The 23,483-nt window shown below is 39.1% G+C and overlaps 1 protein-coding gene across 4 annotated transcripts in view; it reads left to right on the forward strand.

Moving 5' to 3' along the window:
- Positions 1-23,483, forward strand: part of KIFAP3 (kinesin associated protein 3) — a gene marked incomplete at both ends in the record, with an annotated part of 119,016 nt that overhangs the window by 84,200 nt on the left and 11,333 nt on the right. For all 4 annotated transcript variants that reach the window (XM_080699010.1, XM_080699011.1, XM_080699013.1 and 1 more), the window contains 2 exons: positions 2,909-3,098; positions 9,237-9,336. In XM_080699010.1, the coding sequence (XP_080555136.1) occupies positions 2,909-3,098; positions 9,237-9,336 (290 nt within the window). The remainder of the gene's footprint in view (positions 1-2,908; positions 3,099-9,236; positions 9,337-23,483) is intronic.

Consider the following 23,483-nt stretch of genomic DNA (forward strand, 5'->3'; position numbering starts at 1 on the left):
TATGATGATGGTACCTAGGTAAAGGGATTGTGGATATTTTTCTGTAATTTTTAAACTTCAGTGCAAATATTACTTTTATAATTATGAAAATCTAAATATTATTTTCAAAAAGTTATCTTGCAACTCTTCAAGACTTTAAAAAGACCTTTCAAGGCCTTGGTACTACTTGATCAAGGGTTTTTGCCATTTCCAATCTATGATCTATCACAAAGAACCGTATATACTAGTAAATGTCAAGACCACATCATAGGAAAACTGCCCGTCCTTGTGGTGTGCTCATTGTAGCGGGATTCTGTAAATACTGCTGGACCTTTTGCAAGATATAATTTTCAGTATTCTTAAGTGACGACTTGGCGTGATACAGAATCACGTTGTCTCATATTTCCTCAGGGAGAGTCTTCTTTTGCTTTTCTTCAGAGTTGAGAAAACAACTCTAGTGTTTTTATTGTGATCCTCTAAGCAGTAATAAATATATTAATCATTATGTAGGCCATAGAAATTAAACCTATTGTTTTATAGTATAAAATACTTAAAATTATTGTTATAGAGGAAAATGATAATACAACCTACATTATTGCTACTATACCTTTTGGCTTTTTTTTTTTTTTTTTTTTTGCAGTACTGGAGATGGAACCCAGGGGCATTCTACCTCTGAGCTACACCCCCATCCCCACTTTTTATTTTTTATTTTGAAACAGAGTCTCATTGAGTTGCAGAGGGCCTCACTAAATAGCGGAGGCTGTCTGTGAACTGCGATCCTCCTGTCTCAGCCTCCCGAATGCTGGGATTACAAGCGTGTGCCGCTACACCTGGAACCTTTTGGCTTTGTATTGTTAAAAGATGCACTGGTTTTGTAGAATAATTCACTCTGAAACAGATAAAGGAAAGAAGGCAAAATTTTTAAAGAAATGCATAAAAGGAGGCTTGTATTTGGTGCTAATTCTGAGATAACTTGCTGCCATAGAAAATCAGTTTTACCAATAGATTGTCAAAGGTTGGCTATGGATGCTATGAATGTTCTTGGTTTGTATGTTTGGACTTTGCCAGATAATCTTATTTAAAAACAATTAAGCTTATATGTATGTTTGTTAATAAGAATATTGCTAGCCAGGCATGGTGGCACACGCCTGTAATCCCAGTATTTGGAGGGCTGACATGGAGTATCGCAGGTTTGAAACCAGTCTTGGCAACTTAGCAAGGCTCTCAACAATTTAGTGACACCCTGTTTCAAAATAAAAAAATAAAAAGATAGGGCTGAGGTGTATCTTGGAAATAGAATGTCCCTGAATTAAATTCCCAGCACCACAAAATAGAATAGATAATAAAAAATAAGAAGAATATTGCCATGAGCTTTCAGTATAATAAAACTAAAGTTACTAGAAGTACTTTTATTAGAACAGTTTGTATGTAATCATTGGATGATTGTATAAATTGCCATTACATCTATTCACTGTGACCGCATCAATAATGCCAACAAGGTGTGGCACTTGGATGCATTGTTTATGTTGAATGGTCACTATTTACAGTAGTCTGTGTAATCAAATAACCTAATTATCCACTAACTGATAAGGGGACAAGGAAGATGTGGTACAAATACAACACAATATTATTTAGCCATAAAAGGAATGAACATGACATGGTGGCACAAGCCTAGAATCCCTGTACTTGAGAGGCTGAGACAGGAGAATTGCAGGTTAAAAGCCAGTTTCAAAAACTTAGAACCCCCTTCAAAGTCAAAAGGGATGGGGGTGTTGCTTGGAGGTAGAACCACTTTTGGGTTCAGTCCCCAGTACTAAAAAAAAGACTGGACGACTGTCATTTGTGGTAACATGCATAGTACTAGAGGTAATCGTGTTAAGTAAAAAAAGTCAGCACAGAAGGACAGATACTACCTGATCGCACTCTGGAGGGCTGGGAAAGGTATGATCAATCTCACTAACATACTTAAATAGGAGTGAGTTCTTGTGTGACTTTAATGATAAGTTACTTCATATTTCAAAATGTGGAAGAAAGGAGTTTCGATGTTTTCACTGTGGAGAAATGATGTGTTTGAGGAGATAAATACGTGTGACCTAATTTGCAATTTATATAATATATACATGTATCAAAATATCTTATGGAATTCCTTAGGTGTGTGCCATTTTTATGTTTTTATATATCAGTTAAAAATAAGGTAAAAAGTAGCCAGAGTAACCTGTGGACAGGTGGAGAGCTGATGTTCTGCTGCAGCTCATGGTAGCTGGCCCGTTTGTCCTGCACCCATCACCAAGAACTTTGTGACAAGTGTTATAGAAACACATACGCTCAGCAGGCCCTCTTCTGGCTCCTCAGGAGTCATGGTCAAAGCAAGAGGCAGGCACTTAAAGAAATAATTATAACTGAAGAGGGTAGTGTCATTACCCTGTGGCTGAACAAAATTAAGTTCAACAAAGCAGCTTACTTTTTGTAGTAAACCATTTTAGCAGTTAATTCCGGTGATTTAATAGTGCTTTTTTTTCTCCCTACTGTTATTTAAACTAAAAAAATATATCAAAAGAGATCATGCTAACTACCTTTCATTAGTGCCACAAATAATTATAGCCTCAATAATTCATTGGCAGCTGAAGTCTGATTATTTATTTAAGTTATGGAAATATTTAGTTAATATTTAAAGGCGAATTGGGGAAGCGTAAACAGTTCCAGTGTTTGCCATTGCCATTGGTGATCAATAATATAGAGGTTTCTTTAATGTATGTTTAATTACTTCTACTGGCTGTTATATAAAATAATTCTGACCAGTTTTTTTTAATGTTCCCCTGGCCCACATGCAGGTTCTCAAATTCCTTGTGAGGCAAAGCTATTGCTCTCGAGCACGGTGAGCTCCATCCTCTGTATTTACGTCACCGTAGCTGACTGCTTGTTTTGATAGGAATATGATGAAGAGTGGGCCAAGAAGATCCAGAGCGAGAAGTTCCGCTGGCATAACTCGCAGTGGCTGGAGATGGTGGAGAGCCGGCAGGTGGACGACAGCGAGCAGCACGTGTACGGCGATGACCGGATCGAGCCCTACATCCACGAAGGGGACATCCTCGAGAGGCCTGACCTCTTCTACAGCTCAGGTGAGATGCTCGCCGAAGCAGGCGTCGGCGCTTGCCTTTGTGTCCACCTTGGGCATCCTCGCACTTTGTAAGGGCTTCTCTCAGTATGCAATTGGTCTTCTGCTGACAATTGTAAGTGTGGCATCTGTACACACCACGCAAACGTTATTCATAATTATTTTCCCGTTAGTCTTTAGTATCTATTTTATGAAAACAAAAGTATAACCAAGAAAGGTGCTCTTAGAGGATTCTAGAATGCCTCACCTACACTGACGTCTTCCATCTTTTTAACTTAACTGTTAAAAGTGAAATACTCATCTTTTTCTATTCTGCATTTATTAAGTAAGTAACTTAATGACTTATATTTTGGTTTTCTATGTAATCTTAGCAGTTTAATTACGTTATGGCTTTGCTCTAGTTTCAAAAACCAGTAGGAGACTGTTAGAAAGATTCAGATACTTTATAGCAATAGTTTTTTCCTTCTGAATTCTGCTAATGTTTTCAAGGTAAAATTTAACATTTATATGAACCTATAATATATTTCAACTTCATTAATTGTAATATACTGCCTTTTTTATGGATGAGTCTAGCACAATAATTGACAAATATTTGCATATTCTGGTTTTTAATGATTTGCACTGTGACCCGCTAACATTAAATGGTTTAGTTAAGAGGAGGAAGGAAAGGGTTCTAGTGAAGACCTGTGGGAGGTGGAGAATGAAAAGCATTAGGTCTGGAGGGACAGCTCAGTGGTACAGCACTTGCCCAGCATGTGTGAGAACCCGGATTTGACCCAGACACTGAAAAAAAAAGTGTTAAAATGATTATACTTGAATTGAGCCGGGCATGGTGGCACGCGTTTGGAATCCCAGCATTCTGGAGGCTGAGACAGGAGGATCCGGGTTCGCAGCCAGCCTCAGCTACTTAATGAGGCCCTTTGCAACTCAGTGAGACCCTGTTTCAAAATAAAGAATAAAAAATAGGGCTGGGGGTGGAGCTCAGAGGTAGAATGCCCCTGGGTCCCATCACCAGTACCACAGATAATAATAATAATAATAATACCTGAATCAATGCCTCATCTTTCATTTTTTATATTCTGAATTCTTAACATGTGTTTATTAAGTGTCCTCAATATTTTTTCAAGTACTTTACCTTCATTATCTCATTTTATCAGAACAGTTTGTGTATTATCAATGAATGGTTAGTTGTATAAATTACCATCATATATAATCACTAATAATTAGCATCACCTTTAATAATACTATTCACATATTATTCATATGGTTTCATAATTGTATATTAAACAGATTTCTCATAGATAATATATATTATTTTGTATTTGATATAGATACACAAATCTGGTAGAATGTATGCTTTACTTTGAAAACTCAATCAGTCTCTTCCTAACTGAACTTTAACAGTAGTTAAAAATGCTGCTGTGTGCTTCAAACCAGATGGAGTAGATCATTAGTTTCAAGCAACCAGAATTTCTTAGTTCAGTAATGGCAAGCAGCTGTTCCTTACATAGCCAGTATTCATGAAGTGAATTGATGTAAAATATGTATGATATAATTTTTTGTTTGTAGAAATCAGAATATTTTTAGAATCAAATTTCTTGCTTTGAAGATTGGTAGCTGCTGCCTACCAGGGCGAATAAGTTACCACTTTCTAAATTCGAATAAAACTATGAACCAATTCAGTAAAATTATACCACATTCCAAAACTTTATTCATTCAAACGACCCTCTTAAAATCAAAATTATAGATATTTTTCTTTGATATAGTTCATAACTAAAATTATAATTTATGTATTTGTGAAAAAACTAAATTTATGTATATTTTATGTAGCAGTATTTTCATCAACAGTAACTGATGAAAAATCAGTAAATTTCAGTGTTTCTGTGGGGTAAAATATTATCATTATTACTCTCATAGATTTTTAATGCTTATACCCTGGTAATATGATGGCCGTTTGACGGGAATTTCATGCTGTAAATTTAGAGAGAGAGTTCTCACAGCAAGCTGGCTCGCTTTTGGTTTATATATTGTTTTGCCGAGCTCATTCTCTCTTTAGTCCATGGACGGCGCGGACTTCCTGGTGCGGCTCATGGATAGGATCGGTCCGCTCTCTCCTGCTGTGCGCGGTCACGTCTCAGGAGCGTCGGGCCGGCTGGTAGCACCACACGTCCATTTGAGTGCTGGGACCACTGTGCCAAGCCCCCGGTCTCCACAGCACACTGGGCCGCGCCTGCAAGAGCAGCCTGAGTGCCCCGCTCTGCCGAGGCTGGGGAGTGGCCGCGATCCCCGGGTCTGGGCTTGTATTTCAAACCAAACAGCATTTGCTACTTTCTAGTCAGCTTTATTGCCCTCCATATTTTCAAGCTATTAAATATCTGTCAAGATAGTTTTTTCCCTAGCTTTTTTAAAAAACAAATCATAGAGCCGGGCGTGGTGGCGCACGCTTATAATCCCTGCGCTTGGGAGGCTGAGACAGGAGGATCGCGCAGGTTCGAAGCCAGCCTCAGCTACTGAGTGAGGCTCTCAGCAACTTAGTGAGACCCTGTTTCCAAATAAAGTATAAACTAGGTCTGGGAGTGTAGCCCGGAGGTAGAAAGCCCCTGGATTCCACCCCAGTAGCACCAAAAAACCCCCCCCAAAAAACCATAATTAGTATCTCCTTTAGAGGTTAAACATTATTGTGATTATATTCATTGATTAATTTATTTTGCTTCATGAAAATAAAGCTATTTGCTTTGGTACTTGTTACCCCTAGAGGAAGTATATTATAATTTAAAAGCTGTATTGCTAGTACACAGTTTTTGTTTTGTTTTGTTGTTTTACTGGAATAGAACTCAGTGCCGTATACCTCCAAGCTACACCCCCAACCCTACCTACTTATTTATTTATTCATTCATTCATTCTTGAAACTGGGTCTTGCTAAGTTGCTGAACCTGGCCTCAAACCTGTGATCCTCCTGTCTCAGCCTCCCAAGTGCTGGGACCGTAAGTGTGCACCACCATGCCCTGCCCTGCTACACGTTTCTAAATGACCTTTGGGCAATTTTTGTTGTTCTATATCAATTGTGGGAAGCCTTATTCTTAGTTTGTGAATACATTCCTAGAATATGAAGCTTACAATAGTTTGTTTCTGTCTCAAGAGCATTGTAAAATCCATAGTTCTTATTTCCCTATGTGTTTCTATTACCATTTGAGTTATTTTTCTTATTTTCTGCATTATTGGCATCTGTTTTCTCCCTCACCATCACAATTTTATTTCTAACTAGTTTAAAACATCACATTTCCATCTGACTTTAAGAAAGTCCAGTTCATTGCAGTCACGACACACGAGAAGACAGTGCGTCTCCCGAGTCCCTGCTTGGACCATATTGCGCGCGCGCTGCGTCTTAACTGCTTCCAGAGACGCGCTTAGCCAGCCCGTTCTGACCCCACTGTCCAGCGGAGGCTCCGCTTGCTGTAACTGTCTTCTCTGTCCTCACTGGAGTCTCGGGCGGCCGTGTGATGCCATGAGCAGCCTGCCGTGTGTGCTGTCCAGCCTCCACCCCCTGCTGCGTCTGCTCTGTTAGCTGCTGGTTCTCCAGGCTTCGAGATCCTTCGGCTCCTTGTTACTGTCATTGACAACAAGGACTAAGGAGGACACTCCTGGGCTTATCCGTGGGTTGAAATCAAGAAGGCCTGGTGCTTTTTGGTACTTCCTGCAAAGAAATGCTTTTGGTTGTAGAATCTGAGAATTAGATATTTCAAAGAAGTTGGGTGCCTGAGATGGGATGATAATGGAGCTTTTATACCTCATTCTGGTGGAGACAGATCACTCATGTGTGAGGCACCTCAGAAGGTGTGCCTGCAGTGCCCTGGGGTTCTCACAGTCAGCGTCCAGTGTGCTGTTCTTACTTACATTAAGTCAGGCGTGTTGTCCTACAAGCCAGGTTTCTGGCCTGACCTCTCCAGGTGAGCTCCGGGGAGACGGGCGCGCAGCTCCCCCGCGCTCACCTTTGCTGCTCTGTGCTCCTCCCAGGGTCGTGGCGACTGGGAATCGGAGGTGAGGCTTGCAGGGCGCGGCCAGCTTTTACTTCAGTTTCTGCCTAACCTGGCTCACTTAAGTAGGTCATATTTCATAAAAATGAACCTTTTATATAGTGTATGTATCATTTCATTTGGTGGCATTTATATCTAAAATACCATATTTCTGAGTGTTAAGATCTTTTTTCTACTGGCACAATGAACATCTTTGTATTCAAAGTGTGGTGTGCATTTTAATTTCACATTTTACTTAGCTTTGATCCACTGAAATCATCGTGTTTATTAAACCCTGGCCCTTAATTATTTGGTTTTAATTGACTTTGTTGATTTTTTTTGTCTTAACCTTGTTAATTTTAGCCATATTTTCACACAATCTCAGATACACATAAAATTTATTTAAAGTTTGTATCTGCTTTTCTCCCAATCTGTGGCATCTTAAAAGTTCCCATAATTTCATTTCTGTAGCTTTCCAGTGTTTAGTTAACTGGTCTTTTGATTTATAGAATCCTTAACTTTGAGTGGACATAAAATCTGAACAAAATATTTTGATACTTTTAGTGGAAATACAGGTATTTTAAATGTAGTAAAGTAAAAAGACAGGTACCAAAGGTATCCATTAACAATTCAAGAATTAAATAACAACCTAAGTCATTAGTATATAATGCACAATTTAATATGATACACAAGTTTAACTGATACACAAAGTAATATGTGTATCAAATTAGTAGTGCAGGAGTCTCAGGGAAATATGAATTGCCACACATACTCATTTGCCACCTCTGTTACTTAGTTTCACAACCCCCTCTATTTTTAATACCTTTTTCCGCCAGACAGAGTTCATCCTTTAAGTCCCCTCTCTCTTTACTACTCCAGTCCGTGGTAGCTCTGCCCTCTCTGCTCCCAGTGGGATTTTCTAGCCTCTGTAAAACAGTGGTTCCTACATAGCTCTGACTGGGCGCCTGAATCCACTCCTGTTACATAGTATTTATTAATAAACTACATTATTTTCTTGTGCCTTGAGCTACAATTTTTAAAAGCAGATTATATATGTCATTTTGTATATTTCCCACAGGATCTAGCACAGTATTATTGTGCGTGTGTTACTCAAAGTCATCACTTGTTGACTGAATAATTTGCCTACTCTACGCCAAATGTATAAAGTGTGTTGGGTGTGACCTACACACATCTGTGTCTGTCTCCACAGCCCAGCATTTTCAGAAAAGGAAACGTCCTCACAAGCCCTCCAGAGTATGTGCTCCATGAGTAGGACAGCCCGGTAGCTACTGTGGAAACCTTGCTTCCTCATACCCTTTTTATTCTTATTTACAATTACAAAAATTAGGTTGTCTAGATCCTTAGATTGAAGCAAATGAGATCGTATCATAGCTAGAAACTCAGAAAAATAATAACAACGTCTTAAATTCAGAAAAAGAAGTACTTTCTAAGCAGAAGAACTCAAGAAAGCTTAGTAATGAAGAGCCAGTTAGCACAGGTAGCCAAATATATCTACTGTCCTTCGGGTATGATTGCACAGTAGTATTGGTAGTATTGATCAGGTGATCAAGAAGTGTTTAAATCTTCTACTGTATGCCCTTTTCAGAACAGAGAATATAAAGTATGAAGATGTCTTACACACGCATGTGTTCTTTTAACATGTGGCGTTTAAATTATCCAGCAGAGCCTATTTAGGAACCCATTTATTTGATAGACCTGATTCCCTAATCCTGCGGCACAGGTGAGCTTCGTGTACCACAGTGTGCCTTTGGCCAGCACCATGCTGCGCGGGCTCCTTTGCCTGTGCTCACAGAACTTCCTGGCCTGACGGTCCCTACTGCCCCTCCTCACTTTGCCTGCCTTCTCCACGGCGCTCAAGCCCCTTGAAGGCCCCGACTGTCTGGTCCACCTCCGTCCTCGTAAGCACGGAGTTGTTGTTACGTTGTGGGCAAAACACCTGCGTGCACATGGTCGCCTGTGGACGCTCCTAGAGAGAGCTGCTGTCATGCTAGTGTTCTTCTTTCCACATTAAATACACAGATTGTTTTCTCACTGTGTTGCTTGACAGGGTAGTTTCTTCTTTATTCCCTATAAATACGTTTACCAACTGCCATTTTCCTTCTCTCTAGATGGATTAATTGCTTCTGAAGGAGCCATAAGTCCAGATTTCTTCAACGATTATCACCTTCAAAATGGAGATGTGGTTGGGCAGCATGCGTTTGCTGGCAGGTAAACAGGCCTCCCAGACATCTCATGTTTGGGGCTTCCTTTGCTTCTGAAAAACTGAAATTCTTTTCTTTACTTATTTCTCTATTTCTTTTTGGTAAGAGGAAGGAAATTCTCAATTTTTTTAAAGAATATGTTTAATTTTAAATTAATCACAAAGCTTGCATTTTTTTCTTTCTTGTGGTACTAGGGATGGAACTCATTGGCCTTCTGCCTCAGGGCTACACCCCTAACCCCATTTTATTTTTTATTTACAAACAGGGTCTCTCTAGGTTGCTGAAAGATCACTAAGTTGCTGCAGCTGGCCTCTAACCTGCGATCCCCCGTCTCAGCATCCCAAGTACTAGGGTTACAGGCACACGTCTCTTTAAAAAAATGAAGCCAAGTGGTGGCGGATGCTTGTAATCCCAGCATTCGGGAGGTGAGATTGGAGGATCGCGGTTTGCGGACAGCCTCAGCTACTTAGTAAGGCCCTCTGCAATTTAGTGAGACCTTGCTTCAAAATAAAGAATAAAAAATAGGGCAGGTGGTGGAGCTCGGAGGTCAAATGCCTCTGAGTTCCATCCCCAAACCCGCACACACACACACAAAAATGAAATCACTCACAGTGGTACATGCTGTAATCCCAGTACTTGGGAGGCTCAAATAAGAGGTGTAAGGGCCCAAGGCCAGCTCACAGTAGCTTATAGCGATTCTGTTTCAGAATAAAAAATAAACCTGGCCGGGGGTAGCTCAGAGGTAGAACACTCCTGGGCTCAGTCCCTCATACCACCCATGCACAACAATAGAAGCCAGAGGTATAGGGAGAAAATATGCTTTGTCGCTTTGGAAAATAGAGAAACAGACAACCCTTCCTCCAGGTTAACAAGCACAGTGTTTCCCACATTCTTTCAGAGCCAGCAAGACAGGAGCTCGGGAGGGGCACACTTTACCAGCCTCCAGACACACTATTCAGAGTGGGTGCTCTGACTACATCGAAGGTTTTTCTATAGTAGAGCGCATTCAAGTATTTAAGGAAAAACCCTGACAATCCTGCATTGCTCTGCAATCCCAGTGCGGGTCCCTGTAAGGATCACAGAGTCTACTTCCTTACTAATGCTGTGTAGGCTCTTAATCATTCTGAAAAAGTGTAAGCAACACGCCTTCTCATACCATTCCTAGAGGCGTAGTGTCTTAAGGCAGGCCGACTGCTGAAATCTTGCACTACGCTAGTCCAGTGAATAGGTATAATCGTATTTTCCCTGAAATCTATTTTAATTTTTATTTAAATTATTGATTGAATTTCTACTTCTAAAATTCCATTTTCATTAGCATACTCTTTTTATTCAACATATATACAGTTGTAACCAATACGTTTGACTTTAAATGATCACTTATAAGAAGCTATTTTAGTCATTATAGTTATAATTACCATAACCATTATCATCTACTATACATAATCTGTCTTACAGATATTCATCTTTCTATTTTAACCTACACGGCAATACTTTAAAGCAAGAATTATATCTGTTTTTAATAGGTAAAGAAATGAAGGCTGTAAATTTTTAAATTTAAGTCACCATCTTACCTGTAGACCTAAAAGCCCAAAAAGATTCGAACTTGGGTCAGTAAGTTACCAAAACTCATGTTCTTTCCAATATAGCATGCTTCTAATTTGAAGGCAACGAATCATGGAATAGTGACTTTTAAGTTTGGTTGACCACCATGACATCAGTAGAAGTCCCTTTCAGGGCTGGGATGGAGCTCAGTGGCAGAATGTCTGCTTCACATGCCAAGATACTGAGCTCAGTCCCCAGCACTGCAGAAAAGAAAAGGAAAAAAGAAAAATATGAATACCTTCCATATTGTATTGGTGCAACATATTTGTTTGTATACATTTATATACCTGTATCCATATATGCATAACAAAAAATTCTCAAAACTTATTTTTACCACCTGTAATGTGTAATAATAATGAAGATTTCATAAAATGGTGTCAGACAGATTCCATTTCATTTGTTAAATGGATATTGCAACCTACTAAGTAGATTTCACAACTTACTGATGATCATTGTCACAAGCGTAAAAGTCTGGTGGCAGTGTTACCTGAAGCACAGAATTTAGAATCTTCTAGTAGACTGTGAATAAATAACATGAGGAAGAGTTTCACCAATATGTAAGTTGTCATAGTTAAGAAGTTCTTTGCCTTGGGAAGTGAAAGCTCATCCTGGTTGGATGCTGGGAAGCACGTGGCTTGTGATTCTGCGCTTCTGGCTGCGCTGGCACAGCCGTTAACTGGAGGCTCCGTGTGGTCATCTAAGCGCCTCATCGTGTGGCAGCTCACGCGATGTGTGTGCTGAAGCATGGCGGAGAAAGGAAAATGATTTGGGTATATAAGCCTGATGGTTAAAATCAAAGAATTTTTCTTATGGCATTTATAATATTAGTTATTCTGCATTATAATTATTAAGTATTTTTCATATATGTTTCATTATGAGGAGAACGTTATTTTTGTTTCTGCTGAAGATACTGCCAATCTAAAAGCAGACTGCTACTAATTGTTCATTACTTACTCGAAGACTTATTTTCATTTTTATAGAATTATATGACTTTAAGGAAACTAAACATTTTCATTAAAACTGAGTATACAAAATAACAGTCTTATGAGCCCAATTCAGAAAAATCTCTCACTTCTGGTTTTCAAAATAGTCATTTTATAAGATAATAAAAATGTCTTTAGAGGTATATTTAGTGACTAAGTGCTGCAGCAAGGCCAGAGACTTCAGGACTCTTTTGCTCAGTTAATATTTTTTAATTACTTTGGGAAAATCCTTTTAGAGCCTTCAATTGGTTTTCAAGGGTAAAAATATTTAAATTGCTTCTTTTAGCTTCATAAAAGACTCATCACAGTACTGTTGACAAAAGATTAGTTAATAAAACTTACTATACACTTCAAGCCAAATGAGTAATATACCTACTATAATTATTTTGATTTGAGAACTATTTGTCCTTTAAAAAGAACTTCCTCTGTGAAAGTTAAGTCTTTCATCTCATGTCTTTTATAATTCTTCAGGCTTTAAATCATATAATGATATCACTTGTTCTTTTTTATTTCCACAAGAAGTAATTTACAATGAATTGCCTCAGTTATTTTGGGGGTGGTAGGTAATAGATCAAATGAGAAGCAGTTCTGAATCGTGTCGGCAGAGATACATAGTATACAGCATAGCCAGTGGTTCATGGCTGTTCTTTTTCACATTCTGTTTTATTGACCTATTCTGGAATCATTTACTTCTTTTATTAAATCATTTTGGGTTAGTTGTGATTCTCCTTTTAATAGGACTTCTGTGCTCTTCTTTGATACTTAAAACCCATGAATCTTAAGTCTGACATATTTTTTAATCAACAAAGATTTAAGTATTTAAAATTGGTGTATAATTATTCACGTATTTTGTATGATAATTTTGCTGCGTAATGTCCCAGATGTGAAATTTTAAGCTCGTGGATACCTTTCAGCTTCTGATATTCAATAGTAGAATAATTGAAAATTCATTATGTTGTGTAATCTAACGAAAAACATCATCGTTGAAGTTTTTATTTTAACTGATTTTAAATAGGACTGTTTTCAAGAAACGTTAAACAGAAGTTGAAGTCTCATCACCACTGTGAAGGTGAGGCCTAAGTAGACGTGATCAAAGCGCAGAGTTGAGCCAGCTCTAGGAGAGTGATGTCTGCTTGGATTTTAAGTATCGACGAAGCTGGTTCTTTAACACAGTGTAAAAGAGGAGATGCTATTTACATCAGGAAACTGGTGCCTATGAATTGTAAATTCTTTCTCTGTTTCTTTATCATGTGTTTCTGATAAATGAGCACAGCCAAGTTGTCTGGAAGGAGAAGAATACGACATGCGCGTGTGAGTGGGCTGTGTCCTTGCCACTGTTGTGATGACTTGGCCGACGTGGCCGTGGGCGAGACGCGGGTGCCGGCGCCTCCTCGCCAGCCCTCGGGGCGCGTGGCCTCTGTGTGTTTTGAACATTTCAGTTTGAGTGGATTCATGTAAAGTAGCTGATCTCAAGTTCCTGTAAGGAAAGGAGTAAGTTGTTCATTCGTATGACATAAGTTGTGTTGTTGTTGTTGTTTCTTTTAATTGTTCAAAGAATTTTTTTTACTTTTTCCTAACTTGACAACTTTTAGTCAAAAAAAAAAAAAAAGCATTAAAATCTGAGAAACTGTGCCAGACTTAGAGAAGAGCTTAACCAGCTCAGATTGGTGTTTTCCTTAGAATCCAGTCAAGGGCCTTCTGCGTCTGTGCGCCTGTGCAGCTTAATTAGAAACAGTGAAAACTGCTAAACTCATCTATCTCGTCCTACCAGAGGCTGGATGTTTGGTAAAATAGATACTGGCAGTTGGACAGCGAATCCCAGGCTTTTGACATGCATCACGATTGGTTTGAACCTCGTGGCGCCAGGACTTCCCGACACTGGAGCTAATGCAAAATGCATTAGGGCTCCAGGCACCCGCTGTGGCCGTGCCAGTCCCAGAGCGGCAGATGTAAGTCTTCCCTCCCCGGCTCAGGACTGGTGCTGGAAAGTGAAGTGGGGCTGGCTATTGAAGCTAATTAAAAATAATAGGACCAAGACCAGCTTTTTTTCCTGTTATATACCATGTATCCATACCATATTTTTGGACCGTTTTTTTATTATAACTCTTACTTTTCAAGACTAACAAGAACCTCATGTTAAGAGTATTTTTAAACTGCTTCCAGCTTTTACAAATCAGTTTTTGTTGCAGTAAAAATGGCCCATTTTCCTTTTATAGGAATCCAATTTTCATAAACTGAAAAAAAATGCAGAGTCTGCTTAGGTTTCCTTGGGGCTTTGAAAAATATTTTTCCGAGAGCCTGGCATTCTTTGTGGTTGGCAGAGTGATGTCACTGACTGACCATCGCACTAGGTCACGATGAGCGAGGTGTGTGCGCCTTCCGAGCCATCGGATCCCCGCGTCCGCTCCCGTGGGGGATCGCCTCTTCTTCCTCAGTGCTAACATTAGTGAATCAGACCTATTCTAGATCAGATACATGCCTTCCATCCTCATCTCTTATCTTTCAAATGTTAAATTGCAGGTAGAATGTGGAGTTGTACTTAAAAATCATATTGAATAGAACACATTCTTTAAAATGTAAGGAATGCCCTTCTGTTTAAATTTTTCAGCGTATGATTTTTCCCCCGGGGTCTAGGATTCTACATGTAAAAATTGGATTGCCTTTTCCACTATAGGGCCACCTTAATTGTACTCAGCTACGTAGCGTTCTCACTTGAGGAAAATAACCGCTGAATAGCATTTCTCCATGTGAAGGGTATTGTGTAGTGCTTATAGATCTACATTCTTACTATAAGAGCTGTATATTAGATGTTAGTTTGTCCACACCACAACCTGTACGTTTGTCCAGCAAAGAGACTCTTACATTGAGATGAGAATACAATGCCTGTGAAACCTCTTCTTTGATACGCCTTTTACCCATTTTAACTGACGCCCAAGCGTTTTCACATGTCTGATGATTTGTCAGTGACCTTCACTACTGTAGCAGCGCAATAGATAGTATATGGAAAGTAAAAAGAAAGACCATGAGAGTCTCTGAGAGACTCTCCTACAGGCAGTGAGCTGGCTACGTGTTCAGCTTGCTGGACACCAGACAATTGCAAATACTTGGGAACATTTAAAAAGATAGCCATTAGCTAAAACACTGCCTTATTCAGCATTACATTTTTATGAGAGATGATCGTTTTTATCTTTATTATAAATGTCTTTTTCTATTACATTTTTCTCAGCTAAGAACTTGCTTCACAGAATCTATTTTAAAAACTCCTGGGCATGGTGGCCCACTCCTGAAATCCCAGTACTTGGGAGCCTGAAACAGGAAGATGACAGGTTTGAGTCAGACTCAGCAACTAATTGAGGCTCTCAGCAATTTAGAGAGACCCTGTTTCAGAATGAAGAATACAATATGGTTGGGGTGTGGCTCAGAGGTAGACTGCCCTTGACTTCAGTCCCCAGTATCACATTCACAAAAGAAACAACGCCTAACTTTCATAATTTTTCCAGTAATGGCAGTTACAGAATAAAGCACCCAGGTACAGTTTTTTGCCAGTCAGTTGTCAAGATTTTTTAATACTAACACCCACACATTAGAGCAAAGAGGTACTCTTTTATAGCTCTTATGGGAATTTAAGTTAATAAAACTTTTGTGGATGACAGGTGGTAATACAAAACAATAACAGCTTAAATTTAACAGGTTAAATGTTCTACTTATCTTAGTAACTTCATTTCTGATATTTTATGTTTATGAACTAACCAAAGATAAAAATAAAATAAATTAGCTTTTACATATAAAAAACATATGTAACAGGTATCGTGACCTGTAGAATAGACATTTTTCCAACACCTACTTTTGTGCCACAGTTGAACTCTATATGAAAGTCAAATGGTACATTAACAATAGGTCTTCACCTTACAGAAATTTTTCACTTTTTAAAGGATTAACCACAAAGATCTTTTGTTTCTTTCTTACTGAAAAATACTTTATGTCATTCATGTATGGTGTTTCGGCAGTGCATAACTCACAGCTGGATACACCACTGCCACATCTGCAATTCCAATAATTCAGAGTAGACATGAATAGGAAGAATATTTAGTTATTCCATTTATTTTCATTTGCATGTGTTAAAACATGATAACAGACTTTTTATTCAATCTTTTTGGGGGTTAATCTGTAAACATATGTTTTAAGACAAGCCCATTAAACAGTATATACTAAAATAAAATTTGAGTGCCTTGTATATTTAAGGCACTGTTAAACATTTTATTTACCCTTTGTTCTTGACTTGTACATTTGCATAAGTTTCTAATACTTGTTCTTAGTTGGATCTACTTCAGGATATTTGCAAGAGTTGCTTCTCAGCTTAACTAGAATTATTTTAAGCCAAGATTAAAACACATATAATAGAACTTTATAGCAACAGCAGGTTGAGTAACAAGACAATATCCTGCTTACTTTAAAAAATTTGTTCTGTTTTAGGCAGAGTATATGATTTGACCTAAAAATATTCAGATCTATGCACATTTTTATTATAAAGTATAGTCACTTATGCAACTGACATTATTTAACATATGTAAAGATATATTTCCAGCCCAGTAATGAGTCCTGTCTGTGCCTAAGTATAACCAATAGAAATAATTTTAAAGTCTTTCTACCTTCATCAGTACTAGAAAAGTAGAAATGTTTAGTTAAAATATCTCAATGAATAAAACAATTCATGATAAATAATGCTGTGTGGTAGAGGAAACTACATGTAAAGTAATGAAGTGATTGTTTTACGTTTAAACTTGTCAGATTGTGAAGACAGGAGAAAAGGACTAGCAGTAGCTGTGTCACAGCACAGTTCTGATGAGAAGGTACAACCCGTGCAAATAAAAGTTTATATAGTATGAGACTCTTATTCTAACATAATCCTTAACACAAAATCGCATTTTTTCCAAATATTTTCATAACAGTTTTGCCAGTTTTTTATTTAAGAATGTAGAATATCTCCGGAGCCAGTAAAAATTGCAAAGAATAAAATGTTTGTCTTTTAAAAATCCAAATATACGAAGACTAATAGCTCACGTTTACCTAAGGTTGATACCGTCATGAGCCACAGAAGCTGATCAACAGCGTATGTGGCAGATAGCACAGAGCAGTGCTGTCCTCGAGCTCACAGCACGGAAGGGACGGCCCAAGACCAGGCAGCTAATAGCGACGCTGTGTAGACTGGCAAGGCCAACACTCTTTGTATTACAGATGGCGGCAGACACATTAGCTCATCGGTGGCCTGTGCTTTAGAAAGCTTCGACTGAGTGCTACTAAAGTTCAAGTGCGATTTGTAGCTTTTGTTAGGCCACACAACGAATTGTGTAACTACTTTATTTTAATACGTTTGACACTGTTTACTGCAAACTGGTACTTCAGGCTTGCTTCAAGCTGCCAAGAGTTTATTAACACATTAGATAATTAGTTCACTACCTTCAAAATCTCTTGTTAATTCACTGAATTTTCTACAGATTAAATCCAGTTGTATAAAAAGTAATAAAATGAGTGGGATTATCTGAGTCTTGAAGGGAAAATGCCTCGTGTAAATCATGTATTCAGCCAACTCATGTAAGTTTCTGCCCACAAGATGCTATTGTTTTATGCCTATAAGTGAATCCTCATGGGCTTATTATATATCAGTCTTATTTGTCTTATTTGTTTAGACTTTTTATAGAGACAGCTTCTTTCTAGCACTGAAAAGGCAAAGAAACTCTGGCCTGCTGCTTGAACACTAATGATTTGCATTTCCCAAGGAGAATTGAATTAGGTTTTATTAGTAAATTGGGCCTATAACCTTTAAGGCCAGGTTTTATTAGATTATCACACATCAGCATTAGCAAACTGTAAACTTTACTGAAATATAGAAATACGAGCCAAATATTAAAGCTTAGAATCCTGGAAATTTGGGAAGATGGTTTACCCCAGAGAAATTATAGTCCTGAGTTGGAAAAATATTTTCAGTTATTTACGTGCCTTTAGGAATTTAGAAGCAAGAAAAGAAGTTGGCGACAGAGCGGCCCTCACAGCTCAGTTCACTTCCTCTGTGGTGATCTGAGCGACGCTTCCGGCACACTCCTTAGTCATTTACAGGGAGCCCAGGATACTCCCAAGGAAAACCAAATTTATTGTCACTGTATTAGGACTCTCATTTAGAGGAAGAAATTAAGCATAACTGAGTCTGTAAAGTAATTTGAATATGACTGGATCCTATAAAAATGTTAGCACATCAATTATCGTGTAGCTTCCTGGTAGAAGAAATGACATGAAAGTTAATCCCATCATGACTAGGATATTAATTATATCACCACCATTTCAGAGTAGTTGTCTAGTGTTGAAGTTTATACATTTTCTACATGTAGCAATTTTCGCTAGTCATACATATATAAAAATTAGTTGTAAATTTAAAAGGGAAGAAAATAAAAACTCTTTTAAGATGGCTGCTGATTATGCTGTATTTGGCACAGAAAATGCTCTTTAAAAAAAAGATTGGCGAATAGAACACAGGTTACCTTTCTACTGGCTTGGTGATAAGCTCTAATACCTGCCAAAAAAAGAGAAAGAAGGAGAGAACTCTAGGGTGGCTCTTTTATTTCCCAGAAGTCTGCTCTCAGTGGTACTACCCTTACTCTTTTCTGTTATATTGCTTACTTAACTTAAAGTGGATGTATTTTATTCTGTGTTCTGATGTGATTTAAGTATGAACAATTACTAAAATTTTCTTAAATTAGAAATATTAAGCTAGGTATTTTCTTAAATGTTTTTTAAAAACAGCTGAAACTTAAAGCCTGTAGGTTTTTAAATGTAGTATTAGTTCCCGTAGCCTTCATATTGCCCATAGTGATTCCAGATGTGCTGTTACAAATAGCTCACTCCTCAGATATGAGCCATATGTGCTGTGTAAACTGGTTTGCACTTATTTTGAATAGGAACTGTACAGATTGCAGATGAATTATTAAAGCAAAATTATATTACTAAATAAATCTAAGTGTGAAACATGTCGTAGTACATGAGAATGGACTGTGCAGATGAAGACCCACCTGTGTAGCAAGTTTAGTGATTACCTTCTTCATTTCAGCTACAAGAAAAGAGAGTTTCTGTTGTTGTTGTGTTTGGGAGGGGGTCTAATAAAACTTCTTATAGAAGTATCTAAGACAAAAACAAGGAAATATAATGTTCTAAACTCAGCCAGTCCAAACCACTTGAGCTGCTCTGACAGCTCATAAAACTGAGAGTAGTTTTTAACGGGCTCTGTTTTACATTGCCAAAGTGAATTTTCCTTGCAGGAAGTAGCCAGAGGGTTTATTTAGTTTCCAGTCCGCAGCTTTGATCTTTCCGTACTGTCACATCTCGAGTTACATAGCCCTTTCTCACTGCAGTAAATCTGCAGCAGTTAATGAGAATAAAATTTCCTCCTCCTTGCTGATCGCATGCTGTTAAATGCCAAACCACAGCCAACTGCGTATTTGCAGACTTTGAGCTAGATGTATAAAAACAGTGCAATCAGTTTAATCTTGTTGTCTTTGTAATTCATTTTATTGGACTCTCTTCCTCTTCAAGTGACCTACTTTATCAAGTCAAGTGGTTGCAAGGCTAAAGCTGGAATAGAGATTTGGAATGTTTGCTAGGCAAGAGCAGACTGCTAGCGAAGGGGAAGGTGTTATGGAATGAGGCAGGAGAATGGGTGCACCCACGTGCAGGCCACCATTAAGACCCACTCGAAGGCTTTTAACAACTCCTCTGTCCTCTCAAATACAATAACCCAGTTTGTTATTTATTTGCTTGTATGTTACTTTCAGTATAAATTTGGTCTTAATGAGTTCACTTAATGAGGCAGAACACTATTTTTCACTTTGGGTTATAGAGAAGATACCATAGTATTTTCAAGGACTTGAGAAAACTTCTTTCCATACTGTAAGAGCTATTTTTAGAGTAAATGTCTACTGAACTGTCTTATCAAGTAGACCCCTATACATTGAAGAAAGATTATTGTATTGATTGTATTGATTTAATAAATAATAGAATTTCAAAATCACATTTAATAAGCTGACTTTTATACATTAATATATACAGTTGCATAGTGAAGGATCAAAAAAATCTCATATTTATGTTATTGTGTTTATTTTTGTTACAAATAAACCTCCCAATCAAGTATTAATTACTCAATTCTAGGAATATGTAGGAAAAAAATTTTTTTTCTTTTTGGTGGTCCTGGGGTTCCTGGAAACCCTTCTACCTCCAGGCTACACTCCCAGACACCTAATTTTTTTATATTTTTTATTTGGAAACAGGGTCTCTTACGCCAGAGAGGGTGGCTTCAAACCTGAGCGATCCTCCTGTCTCCACCTCCCAAGCACGGGGATTACAAGCATGCACCACCACGCCTGGCCAAAAAAAAAAAAAAATTTCATGTAGACCTTTTCTTTTCTACTGCCTTATTTTATGGTTGTTCAGTTGGTATTTGACAGCTTCTTATCTCTGTCAAGAAATTTATCCGCAGAAGACCATTTTGGGTGATGACCAAGATAAATGTATTTTATTATGTGTTTATATGGATCATATTTGCATATATAAACATGAAACTATTATTAAGTAATAAAAAAGAAGTCAGTTTCTGGCTTCTCACTATTGAAGTTCCAGGTACTGGTACAGTCATTTGATTTCACAGAAGAAATCATTTCCTTTCTCATAAAAATCAAAACGTGGGAGTAAGTCAACACAGTAATACCCATTTGCTGATTTTAATAATTATCATAAAAGCAATATCTAAAATTATATTGAAAATGCAGGAGAATATTTCTAAGTTGGGGACAGTAAAGTCAGCTCTTCTAATAAAATAGAGAACCCAGTTTTGGGAACATGCCAACTCTTGGTTACCCCAATAGGAAGGGAGGGTAAGAAGAAGGCATGGCTTGGAAATTTTTAGAGAGGGGGGGTGCACACTCATGTCCTTGGCCTTTTAGAAGGATCTAGGTAGAATGTGGAAAACTCTAGCCTGTATGTTTGGAATTGTTTCAATTAAGCTTATTCATGTCTACCTAAACTGTAACATCATAGTTTGCATGTGAAAAAAGGAAGGTTAAGACAGACCCTTCACCCGTGCCTTGCACGCTGTTCTATACTTTCTTGTGGTGGTGGTGTTTTCTGCAACTTTCAATCTTTCCAAATTCTGGACTTGAAAGGCACAGAAAATTTCTATATAAACAGTAATTATTTTGGATCATTGTGCTTCTTTTAAAGAACATAGACCTTAAATAAGTGAAACAACTCAAACAGGTTCATGTTTCTGGAACACAAACCGTTCAGTACGATTTTAGAATGAATTGCTGGAGAGGCTCAGAAACAGTGCAGCCACCAACCGGCCCTGCCTTTGAAATGTTATCCCCTGAATACTTTCAAATCTGTATACAATCTGAGGTCTGTTCATTAGCAGTGATGATGGCATTTCTTGAAATGTATTTAGTGAGTGCCACTCGGTATGCTAATTGCTGTTTATTACATCTAATTTGACCTTCACGACAGCTTAAGAAAACAGGAAGACAGAGGCTGACAGAGGGAAGCAGTTTGCCCAGGAGCATCTCCTAGCACCCTACTCATGACTTCTCATTTTGACCCAAATGAGAAAAAAGGAGGAAGTGTCCTTTTTCCAAAGTCTAGTCAGGCAGAGTTGGCTCTGGACTCTATCCCTCCTGCCTCCTCAAGGCCTCCATTCACACCCCCCCACACACTGTGGCCCTCCTGCGCACGCACATGCCTGGGCCTGTCCAAGGGCAAGCTCTCTTGGCCCCACAGCCTGGTGCGGGGCTCCGCTGCTCTCCAGGCCCGTCATGTCCCCGGGGTTCTCACACGGCCAGGTCCGGTGGGCCAGCCTCACCCTGAACGCTCAGCTGTGCTCATCGCCGTGGTCCAAGCCCTGCTTTTTGAAACTTGGTTTTTTACCTCTCAAAACACACCTTTTTCCTCACAAGCCTTTCATTCTTTCTGGGTGTTCTTTGCCCCCCTCCCCCGTTCCTTCTCGTGTCTGCCTCTAAGCAGCCATTGTTTCAGGACTTCGGCAGTGTTCTCTAGCCAGACCCTATTGGGGGCGCCCTCTTTTATCCGGATCCCACGGCCTTAAATACCGTTGTCAGCTTAGATTTTTTTTAATGGCGCCATTCTTACCCTTTGCTGTCTGACATGTCCAATTGACTGCTTCATAAAGTTAGCACATTGTTGACTTGCCACATACCAACAGGCTCTTCCCTTAACCTCGCTATCTCAGGAAGTGCCACCAGCATCCACCAGTGGCTCAAGCCGCAGACTGGGAGTCCTTGGTCCTTCCCTTTCCTAACCCTCGCTCTCCCTCTGGAAGGCCAGCCATCTGCAAGGCCTGTGTTCTCATGTCTAGGCCGTTCTTCAGAGACGGCCATTTCTTTTCCACGCCTGGTGGCCCAGTCCAGGCCACCCCCACCATCCGAGGCCTGAGCTCCTCAGGAGCCTCCCAGCTCACTAGCTGCCGCTGCAGTTGCCTCCCTGGAACCCCTTTTGTCGCTGTGCTTTTGTGTTTCCACAGTAGCCATTGTGGTCTTTTGAAGTGTGAATCAGGTCAGGTCTCCCACCCGCCTGGCCTGCGGGCAGCTCCTGCCAGCTCCTGCCTCCTCACCAGGTCCTCTGGCGGCCCGCATTGCCTGACCCTGCCTGCTTCACACTTCAAAAATACACTCGGTGAATATAAATGAGATGGGACCCATGGAAAGAGAACTTCCTTGTTCTTTTATCCTCAGAGGGGTTGTATCATTTGCATTAGTCCCAGAATCCGCAAGGTTTTGATTGAGTAATGTTATTTATACAAGCAATCTAGTCTCGCTGTGATAGAAGGAAGGGTACGCTTGGCCATGGCGTTGCTCTAGAGCGCTGCCGATGAGCGTGCCTACACCTGGGCCTCAGCCTCCATGGCTCGTCTCAGTGTCCTGCACAGGCAGAGAGAAAGCATGTGTAAGAAGCAGGCCTGGAGTGACAAGAGCATCTTTTGACTGGTCCATATGGCAGAAGCCAGCATTTCCTACGCCACACCAAATATATGAGTGTACAGTTATTCTAAGAAACTTGAAATATAATCTCAAGGCATAGAAATGTTAAAAATGATGACCATATTATAAAGAAAGCCCCAGATATAGACTGTGACAAGTTGTGTCTATAGAGATGGAAATCTCGTCAAAGGCTAGTTGTGAGGTCACTTCCCCACTAACTTTAAGAAAATTAGGGGGGTTAATAAGTTCATTTCAAGTTAGCTTTGCTTAATTTAGTAAACTTAATTGTTGTTAGTCCTTAAATTCAGGAGGAAATTCTCATGAATGTACATCAGTGATAAAAAAAATAGTATGTTTTGTTTATGCTCTTTGAAAATAACCTTGAGATATGGTAGTAGGGTGTAAGTCAGAAAAACAGCTGTTAGAAACATTCCCTTCCACATTCTAACGTACCCTGAATTTGCATGTGCTGTCATACGTATGACCACAAGGTGCTTCGCCCTGTTTTTTTTTTTTTTACAGTAATGGCCACTGAACTC

Source organism: Muscardinus avellanarius, assembly GCF_963383645.1.
Source record: "Muscardinus avellanarius genome assembly, chromosome: 7".
Taxonomy (NCBI): Eukaryota; Metazoa; Chordata; class Mammalia; order Rodentia; family Gliridae; genus Muscardinus; species Muscardinus avellanarius.